The following is a 10,247-nucleotide window of genomic DNA, read 5'->3' as shown; positions in this document are numbered from 1 at the left end:
GGGCACCAGACCCCATTACAGATGGTTGTGAGCCACCATGTGGTTGCTGGGAATTGAACTCAGGACCTTTGGAAGAGCAGACAATGCTCTTAACCTCTGAGCCATCTCTCCAGCCCCTTCTTTTCTTTTTTTTTTAAATACTATCCTGGCTGTCCACTAATGCAGACATACAAACCAGGCTGGTCTCAAACTCACAGAGATCTGCCCGCCTCTGCCTTCCCAGTGCTGGGGTTTAAGGTGTGCACCACCACAACTGGCTATTTAAAAATTACTTATTTTTATTTTTATTATTTTTATGTGTATGAGTGTTTTGCCTGCAGGTATCAAAGTGTACTGTGTGTACCTCGTACCCTGCCCCCAGAAGCCAGAAGAGGGTGCTGAATCCCCTGGAACTGGAGTTAACTGTTGGTTGTGAGCCACCATACAGGTACTAAAACTGCTGAGCCATTTCTCCAGCCTCTGCGGCTTATTCATTGACTGGACTTTATCTACACAATGTCCCACGAGATGGTTTCATTGTGCTAACTGGAGGAGTAGAAGCTGGTCTCTGACTGGCTCACTCTCATTTCTCATCTGTCAAACTAGAGCAGCATCCCTGCATCCGAGAGCTGATGACAAGATTGAACGAGTCTGTGTAAAGTGCTGGCACGACACACCGAGGGCTCCATGAATGTTTGCTGAATAAATGAATTCTTTTATGATAAATGATGACAGTTGGTTCAGATAGGGGGCGTTAGTAGACCAAGGTCACACAGCAAGTATAGAATTTGAAGGGGTCTTGCTCCAGAGTAAGGTTTTCAAAACATCATGCTTTTCTGGGTAGACTGGAGAGGAAAAGGAAGACAAGAAAGAAGAGGAGGAAGGGCAGGGGGGAAAGGAACAAATCCAAGGCTTTTGTCATGTGGGAGGTGAGGGCTGCAGGAAACTTGGAGGAAGAGAAGGAGAGCAAACTGTGCGCTTGTGTACATGTGTGTGGCACCCAGGTTAGGCAGGGTTGGGAGGAGTTAGGGTCCAGCTAGGGCAGGCCACTCTAGAGGGAAGCTCATTAGTGTAATTACCGCCAGCAGACAGAGCCCCACCCTGCTCCACAGGGGATTGTTACATGTTCTATACAAGACAATTTCTAAGACACTCGACAGGGGTGAGCTTACAGACCCCTGTTTAGCCCTGGGTACTTTGCTTGCATTCTGTATCTCACAGTCAAGCCATACCTAGCTTCCTGCATCTCAGTGAGGGCAGCTCTTTTCCTTCCTCCCCTAAAAGGTCTGACCAGGTCCTGAGCCATGGCTTCTGGGTCGTCTTGGGTGGGCTGGGCAGTCTGGTGTAGAGAATAGGAACAGTCCCAGCAAGTCTGCCTTGAACTGAGCTGTCTCCAGGAGTGGCCCATCTGGGCAGGGCTGTGATTTAGTGACTGTCTCCCAAGGGTGACACCGAAATCAGAGAGGTTTTGGAGTTAGGGCTGTAGGTGACTAAGGTCCCTCGTGGTGAAAGGCACATCATGGGGCTAAGATGGGAACAGGTTGTGATTTGAGATTTGAGATTTCATCTTTAACCACCTCTTTTCTTCTTTAGGCTTTTTAGCTTCTTTCCCAGAAATGTCTAACATCAGGGTCAGACTGGTGGGGGAAGCATTGAACTCCTGTGTCTTATGCTTTTGGTCCAGTCCAATGAATCTGTCCCCTCTGCCTCATCCTGGCAGAAGACAGGCTGAGGGCTGGAAAGGCTTTGAAGTCAAAGATGAAAGAGACAAGTGGATGATTGTGCACAACTAAAAACACCAACCCTAATAACCTCGGGGTTTCTGTGGGTGGGGGTGGGGCCTTGAGGGAGGTGGGGCCTAGGATGGGAGGAGCTGACTGCAGACCTCAGCGGAAGGGCCTCCCTCTCACTAAACCAGGAACTTAGCTGCAAAGGAATAAGGCAGCCTAGGGAATGTGAACTCAAAACTGCCATCTTGAAACTTGAGGCCCTGATTCTTTCTTTCCTTTTTAATTTTTTTTTTTTTTTTACTTTTTGAGACAGGGTTTCTCTGTGTAGCTCTGGCTGTCCTGGAACTAACTCTGAAGACCAGGTTGTCCTTGAACTAACAGAGATCCACCTGCCTCCTCCACCCCCAGTGCTGGAATTAAAGGTATGTGCCACCAGGGACCTGCTGAGGCCCTGATTCTTGTGTGTTTTAATTTTGTTTTGAGGCAAGTTCTTACTCTGTAGGCCAGGCTGGCCTTGAACTCACTTTGTAGGCAGACTGCCCTCAACTCCCAGTAACCTCTCTCCTCCCTTAGACTGCTGAGATTATAGGCCTAAGCGCCCACATTCAGCTGAGCTAGGTAGGATTGCCTTGGAAAAGCCTCAGGGACTTTAGCATTCAGACCCGAATACCCTCCTATGCTTTTAAAGGTAGGCCTTGGGTCCTGGCAAGCAGGCCACCTGCTTCTTCTTCTTAAAGAGGGTTGGGATATGGGGGGCGCACCCACCCCTCTATGGACTTGGCACTAGGAAGGAGTTAATTATAGCGTCCTCCAGGGAGATGGTAGAGGCCAGTTGGTGGCAGGGTCCAATATCAGAGAATTTGGATTCAGTCTTCTTGTGGCTGGGTGTTGGCAGGGCTCTTCCAGGTCTCTGACACTTAGTTACCTGGGGCCTTCTGACTGGGGCCTGCTCTGGGCAAGCAGGATGTGGACTCTTCAGCTGGCTCAAGGTACAGTTAGAACACAGGAATCACACAGGCTGGCAGAATGTGGAGCCTATGTGTTGGGGTCCTGAGTCTGAACTGTATTGGGGTGTCCCCTGGAGTTGGAGCAGTAGTCATAGAAGGGCAGATCATCCGCTAGAGACAGGTGGGTGACAGACATTCAGGCCTTTATTCTCTCATTCATTTAAGCTGGATGGCCAGCTGGAGGTAAGTCACAGAGAGACCGAGACCACACCGCAGCTAGATGGAGGGAGGAGGGCCGAGTGGGAGAGACCCTAGTGGAGTTAGTGGGACACACAGTCAATGGAAAGAAAAGAAGTCAGGCAGAGGGTCTCAGGAGAGGGATGAGAGCCAGGCATAGCCTATCAGCGTGTCCTCCGTGGGGGCAGGGAGACCACAGGTGTCTGAGAGTGTTGGGGGCTCCACCATAAACAGGGTCCTGGAACCGGCCTAGCAAGGGTGGAGGTCAGAGGTCATAGCAGGCTTTTCACTGCTGTGGTGGCAGGGTTGTGGGCAGGGGCTGCTGCAGAGCCGGGAGTACAGCTAGGCCCTCTCCTCCCCCATCCCTGGGGCTCCCTTTCCGATGTAGGTCATGAAGATGGGGTGGCCAAGGCTGACGGGCTGGCTGTCAGAGCCCAGCGGGACTTCCCTTCCCCCACTCCGACTTTCCTTCGTCCCTCGGTCTCCTGTAGCCCCCGACCCAGGTCTGGGGTGGAAGGGAAGGAGAAAGAGGGGAAGAAGGGCCCAGGCAGCCGGCGCAGGGAGAGAGGGGCAGGTCCCGGCGTGTCGGGGCAGGACGGCTGCGGAGACAGGTTCTAAGCCGCAAGAGCCGGGGATGGACAGTTTCCCACCCGCTCTTTTACCCAGCCCCCTTATCTTCACCGGTCAGGTTCCTACCTCCCACCACACTCACCTCGAAGCTACACCCAACATCTTCTCCCTCCGCCCCCCACTTCCTCCTTTCCTTCTTATCCTGGGCCCAGAAGGCTGTCGGAGTGCCAAAGCCAAGGGTGGGGGAAGGCGCTGGGGGTGACGGGTCAGAACCTTTACCTCAACTCCACCAGGCCAGGACCAGCCCCCTTCCCCAGTCTCTCATACATCGTCTTATAATATTCATGAGCCTCATGAATACGCAATACTCTCATTATGGGGCGGGGGTCTCACTCTCTCGGCCTTCTTTTTGCCCCTCCCTAAGATTACCAGGAGAAGCCGCAGCGAGCGAAGGAGGGGAAGAGGGGACCCCAGATGTGCAGCCAGATGAGGGGGGAGGGGGAACGGGTGGCAGACAGGCGGCCGCAGTCACCGCGGTGCCGAGGTGGAGGCGGGGGAGGTGACCCAGTGAGAGGGAACTAAATACCCGGAGCCCAGAGCCGCGGAGACCACTCACCGAGGATCATGCTGAGGACCCAGGCGCCCGGGGTTCAACGTCGTTCTGTCCCGGGGGCCGTTCTGGCCGGACTGGGGGTACGGGAGGGAGGAGTCGGGAAGGAGCAGGGCGGGCCGAGGCGGAGCGGGGGCGGGGCCCACAGCAGGTGAAGACCGGAGGGGCACCCTGGCACCCAGGGCTCCGCGAGGCGTCCTGGCCGCCTCCCACTTCCTCCAAGCTTTCGGTTGCCGCCCCCAATCTCTGGGTTTTACGATGTCGCTTTAGCTGGTGCTGGGGATCAAGATGTGTGAGGCGATGGAGGAGGCTGGAAACTAAAATGCCTAGGTTCCCGAGGGGTTCAGTACGAGAGCAGGAAGACGCATCCTCGGCAGATAGGGGGCCGGGATTCTAAATGCTCCGGGAGGGGTCAGAGGCCGGGTTATGTGGAATAGTGGTGTCCCACTGTGTCCAGGGAATGCAGTGAGGATGCCTGGCTCCTAGTTTGTTTTTCCGCTTCGGAGCAGGATGTCGGGATTGGGTATCAGAGGTGAGTTTGGGGTCTGAAGAGGGATCCGAGGTGGATCTCCGAGGGAAGAGACTGAAATCAGTGGCCCTGGTCCTGAGGAAATAGAAATAAATAGGCGCTTGCAGTGGCGATCGCTAGGGCATTTGGAAAACGACAGAAAGTCAGAATCAGCAAGAAACAACCTTCTAGAGATGTCCTGGACTGAGTTGGGGAGGAGGAGTATCTATTTCGAGTTTAGATGCAGGACATTCTCCACCAAGGAGAGCTGTGAGTCAGGTAGCAGGGGTGTAAACGGCTGGGGAGAACGTCTGAGGATTGGGTGTTCTTAAGGCAAGTAGGAGGAGGCTGGAGTGTGAGAGTCAAGGAGGTATCTGGGGAAGATGCAGCTGCTGCAGCCTGAACCTGTCTGTACCTGCCACAAGAGGGAGGGCAGCCGGCCGTGTTCCCAGAAGGCCAAGCAGCCAGCTTTAGGCCAACCCTAGCCAGAGGGAAAGGGGATGAGACTGGGAATTGGAACACTGGGGGGTGGGGGGTTAGGGAGGGTGGAGGCAAGGGTGGAGACCGGGGTCAAAGGTGGTAGGACTGGATCCAGAAACCTTCAGGAAAGGAGGGCATTTCTAGCTTCTGGAGGAAAGTTGGGGCTTGATGGCCACCTAGGGTGCCGAAAGTTTGGGTTCCTATCGCGAGCTCCAGCAATGTCTGCTTTCCTTGTGTGAAAAGCTGTTTGCAACTGTCCGGATGCTCCAGCTCAAGGCTGAGTGGATGATGGATGCTGGCACTTTGGTCTTTGGGTCCTGTGGTCCTGGTTTGAGGACCTGGGTGGGACCTCTGTGTCCTCCAGAGGCAATCTTGCTTTTAATCTAACCTGTCAGGATCCCACTGCACTTCTATAACAGAAATCTGGCTTCTTAGATTCAGCCCCTCCTCTTTCATGTCATCCCCAGGGAAGAGACAAAGTAGACAAGGGCCAGCACTGGTCTTGGATGATCTGAGAGAACCTTTGCCCTTCAGGCCTCATCCACCTGCCCACAGTGTCTCTAGGCTCTCTGAGTTAGGCAGAACTCAAAGGAGGGGTTGCTTAGCTTACTAAGGGAGGCAGCTGGCTGGAGGGTGGGGTGACCTTGCAAGCAGCTGGGAGGGGGAGCATTGTGTGGGGTGAATTCATTATTGATGAGCCCTGCACCCCAGGCTACTAATGAGTCCAGGCTGACTGCCCTAATTGATGTTAAGAAACTTGAGACCCCCCAGATCATCTTCCCGCCTGCCAGCTGCCTCTTTTGAGCCCTTTCCCCCTCCCACATCTCCAGCTGCTCTGTTCACTTCCTTCTCCCCTCTTTTCCACCTTCACCAATGCAGACAAGGAGAGGGTTCAGGCAGCGATCTCCACAGCCTACCTGCTCCTCTGGGTTGCTCAGACTCCAGAGTGTGAGGCATGTGTCTGCAGGGTAGAGAGACGAGGGCAGGCAGCTCAGCTCAGGAGAGAGGAAAGAAGTTCGCTCAGGGATGCTGCTGGTGCTAGATCGTATCTGTGGCATGCCTGAGCCCAAGGAACTCCGTAAGCCACCCTCAGAAGCAAACGCACCATAGACCGACACACCCATGACACCAAGTCCCAGCTCACTTCCCTTCTTCATTTCCTCCTCATTACAACGGGAGACATTTCAGATCCAGTCCCTAGAGTTGGTGTCAACCTTCCCCAGTAGGATCTCCCTTGAAAATTCCTGCTGTCCTTGGATGTATGGGGTGCTCCTCAGTGTGTCTCTGCTACCTCAACCTCACTCCTTTTCCTTGTGGGTTCTTGAAGACACTCGGTAAGTATAAGATTCCAAGACCTTAGTCTGGAGTGTGGTTCACGTAGCTAACCTGGACTATTTGAAGGTGGCCTAAGGGTATGAGTCAATAATAACAGCCCTGCTGAGGGGAGTTGGGTCTCACAAGATTCCCAGAAATTTGTGGTTATTCTGCCCTCTGGTGGTAAGATTCTGGTCTAGCAAGACATAACCAGCTTTGCCCTTTTCAGGTCTGTGCACTTCAGGACAGACCTTGAGAAAGAGGCTTTCATGGTGCCGGTTCCCTCTTTGGAAAACTTGAGTTCTCCAATGTTTGGCATGTTGGTTAAGAATAGGGAGTGTCACAGTCCGGTACTACTTGTGAGCGTGACTACTGGTTTTGCTTTGCAGTGTGACCTTGGGCAAGTTACATAAGCTCCAGGTCTGAGTCTCCTAGAACAAATGGAGGTAATGGGACCATCACAGGATTGTAAGAGCCTAGATGTAAGCCTGACAACTTGGGTTCAGATCCCCAGAACTCACATAAAAGGTTGACTTGTATAATTGCATGTGTCTGAGATCTCATTGCACCCACCCCAGGCCGGCTAGTCTATGGTATTCGGCAGTAAACAAGAGATGCTGCCTTAAGACTAGGGCCAGGGCTGGAGAGATGGCTCAGAGGTTAAGAGCATTGCCTCCTCTTCCAAAGGTCCTGAGTTCAATTCCCAGCAACCACATGGTGGCTCACAACCATCTGTAATGGGGTCTGGTGCCTTCTTCTGGCCTGCAGGCATACACACAGACAGAATATTGTATACATAATAAATAAAAATTAAAAAAAAAAGACTAGGGCCAACATTCAAGTTCAACGTTGTCTTCTGACAAGGATACACACATGCACATGTGAAGTATTTAATACCCTTCACCTTACCCTTGCACACAACAGTAACTCCAATACAAAACTCCACAGCAGACTGAGGATTAAAAGTTGTTGTCATCAAGTTTGAAGACCTGAGTTTGATTCTTTTTTTTTTTCAAGACAGGGTTTCTCAGTGTAGCTATGAAGCCTGTTGAACTTGGACTTGCTCTGTAGATCAGGCTGGCCTCGAACTCAGAGATCCCCCTGTCTCTACCTCCCAAGTGCTGGGATTAAAATGGGGGGGGGGGTCACCACTGCCAGGCCTGACTTTGACTCTTAAACTCACGTGGAAGAAGACTAAGTCCTGCAGATTGTCTCCGAACCTCCGTTATTTGTGCTGTGGCATGTATTCACACAAAATATGCAAGGCAAACAGAAAAAAACTAATGGGCTTTCTTTTCATCTTATTTTTCTGACTTAAGGGAAGCCCCTGTGAGTGCTTTGTAAGATCTTTCCTCACCTCTCCACGGGACCTCTCTGCATTCTTCCATAACTCTCAACTCCAAAGAGAAGAGATTTCCTTCTTTGCTCCTTGATGGTAGGGAAGCCCAGATCTGGTGGGGGCTGGATGAGGAACAACAGAGATAAGCTCCCCACTTTTTTTTTTTTTAAGACAGGGTTTCTCTGTGTAGTCCTGGCTGTTCTAGAACTCACTCTGTAGACCAGACTAGCCTCTATTTCAGAGACCGCCTGCCTCTGCCTTGAGGACCGGGATTAAAGGGGTGCACCACCACTACAGGGCTCCTTTTTTCCCTTCTATTTTTTTTTTAAAAAGATTTATTATGTATATAGTATTCTGCCTGAAGGCCAGAAGGGGGCACCAGATCTCATTATAGATGGTTGTGAGCTATCCTGTGATTGCTAGGAATTGACTCCTAACCTGAGGTCTCTCCAGGCCTTTCCTCCTACTGTTTCTCTCCCTGACCTTGAACTGATCCTCCTGCCTCTCCCTCTAGAATTCTGGGATTGAAAGCAGGTGCTATGCTAACATACCTAGTTCTAGTGGAAACAGGCCCATGGGAGACAGATATTTCTCTTTTGCCCTGCTTTCTGGGTCTAGGATGGGTTTGGAGAGTTAGGGTAGAAGGACAGACAGCAACTTTGGTCAGTGGGGGCAGTGGGTGGGGTTTATTGCACTTGCAACAGAGTTTAAATAAGTTGGGAGTGGGTTCTGGAGCAGAGGAGAGGGTGGGGTAGGGAGGAAGGGGCAGCATCAGTGCAGCTGGTGGGCAGAACCCAGGTCTGCAGGCCTGGGGCTCCCCGTTTTCTGGGGAATGAGTGAAGCCTGTGTCTGGACAGGCTGAGGTTCCAGATCTGTTGCCACTGTGACCTGGTTAGGGTCCTGGGAAATTCCTGACTTGTCCTAAGTCAGGGATGAATCTGCAGCTAACCCAAATGCCATCCTGTGAGCGCAGGTTCTTAAAATTTGAGACTGGGCTCCAGACCGACCCCAGGCCCCAGCCTAGGTCTGGTTCCATTCTCGTGACTTCCCAGACCTGGGTACAGGATTTGTCCTGAGCTGGCCCTGCGGCACCGTCCATGGTTAGTGTTCTTTATTGGCCCTCCAGGATGGGGGCTACCGGAGCTGCCAGGTCTCACTCCCCCAAGTCTCAGACTCTTAGCTTCAGGCTGGAACCAGACGAGAAGTCCTGGCGGTATGTCTGGCCCAGGGAACCACTGCTGGATCTCCTATTATGGCTCCAAGTGGCTTTCATAAGTCTCCAAAACGCAAGGCTGAAGGAAGGCTGAGGCTTTTGTCCCTGGCCCTGAGGCCCCCATCTATGAGAGGGCATGTGTAAACGAGGGTCCTTCACAGTGCATGGGGGACACATCTCCAGCTTCTCGTCCCCCATCTCTGGCCCTTCAAGTATGTCTTTGGGCTAAGGAGAACAGAGTCTCCCCAGCTCTCAGCACCTTCAGGAAGTGCCTGGTCCCTCCCTGTTGGCAGGTAGGGGACTGGCTCTTCAGGATCAGGAGTCTGGGATCAGGAAGACTCAGGCATCTGAGGTGGCTGGAGGCTTGAGCTGAGCTTTTTCCATGGCTGTGCCATATGGGAGGGAGCGTTTGAAGAAGCCAAGCTAATGAGAAAGGAGGCACAATGAGAGGCCACATTCACTCAACCAGGGACCCAGGGGATGAGGACCGTCCCGCCTCCGGCTTCCCCATCCTGCAAAAGTGGCTTCTGAATACCCGCGTTTGGATGCGGGAGGTCTAAAATCAGGGATTTATTATGGGGCAATCTTTTTATCAGAGTTTTAAAAATGCTAGCAGTTAAGTCAGAAGGGGTAAACGTCTGATTGCCTAGCGGTGGTGGCCACCTGCAGACTATGACTATTTGTCGTTAGCTGCTGCAGAGCTGTCGAGGAAAGCACAAATGCCGTCACTATTTGCCATCTGCAGTTCTGCAATATTGGCAAACTTATTCTGAGACAGGAGGCTTCTTTCTAAATTGGGGGCCGCAGACTGAAAGGAGGGGTCCAATAGTAAAAGACAGGATGGGTAAAAGTAGCCAGGGCAGAGATGGGGCCTGTGCTGGAAAACAGATCTGAGGGTGGCTTCTTGGATTCTACTGTGTAAAAGGCAGGGCCTGGTAGGAGGGTAGCCAGGCTGGGGCAGGGTGTGGCTGACCTTGTAGAGGACGTAGATGAGCAGACCTAGGAGCAGGAGCCCAAAAAGGATGGCTAGGACAATGATCCACAAGGGGACGCTATTGCTGCCTTCTGCCTTGGTCCACTGCACGGCTGTGGCCACCTGGAGATAAGTCAAGTGACACTGAGAATCCATAAACTCTTTCCGCTCTATTCCTGGCTACTAACGGCTGTTGGACCTGGATCTCTCATTTTTTAGCTAACAACATTCTGAACTTAAAGATAGAAGAGCCTGGCCGGGCGGTGGTGGCGCACGCCTGTAATCCCAGCACTCGGGAGGCAGAGGCAGGCGGATCTCTGTGAGTTCGAGGCCAGCCTGGTCTACCA

The 10,247-nt window shown here is 52.4% G+C and overlaps 2 protein-coding genes across 2 annotated transcripts in view; both read right to left on the bottom strand.

Annotated features, from left to right (window-relative positions):
- The window catches only part of Znf385a (zinc finger protein 385A), a 27,412-nt gene extending 23,220 nt beyond the window's left edge, over nucleotides 1–4,192 (bottom strand). The window contains exon 1 of the mRNA XM_005353779.3: nucleotides 4,080–4,192. Within this exon, the coding sequence (XP_005353836.1) occupies nucleotides 4,080–4,089 (10 nt within the window). The 5' untranslated portion in view covers nucleotides 4,090–4,192. The remainder of the gene's footprint in view (nucleotides 1–4,079) is intronic.
- A 3,158-nt stretch (nucleotides 4,193–7,350) lies between these two features.
- Nucleotides 7,351–10,247, bottom strand: part of Itga5 (integrin subunit alpha 5) — a 23,287-nt gene continuing 20,390 nt past the window's right edge. Inside the window, exons 29-30 of the mRNA XM_005353778.3 lie at nucleotides 9,901–10,023; nucleotides 7,351–9,350 (exon numbers count right to left, since the gene is read on the bottom strand). Coding sequence (XP_005353835.2) covers nucleotides 9,267–9,350; nucleotides 9,901–10,023 — 207 coding nt within the window. The 3' untranslated portion in view covers nucleotides 7,351–9,266. The remainder of the gene's footprint in view (nucleotides 9,351–9,900; nucleotides 10,024–10,247) is intronic.

The sequence above is a fragment of the Microtus ochrogaster genome, chromosome 15 (genome assembly GCF_000317375.1).
Source record: "Microtus ochrogaster isolate Prairie Vole_2 chromosome 15, MicOch1.0, whole genome shotgun sequence".
NCBI classification, from domain to species: Eukaryota; Metazoa; Chordata; class Mammalia; order Rodentia; family Cricetidae; genus Microtus; species Microtus ochrogaster.
This window is presented reverse-complemented; position numbering and strand designations above follow the sequence as displayed.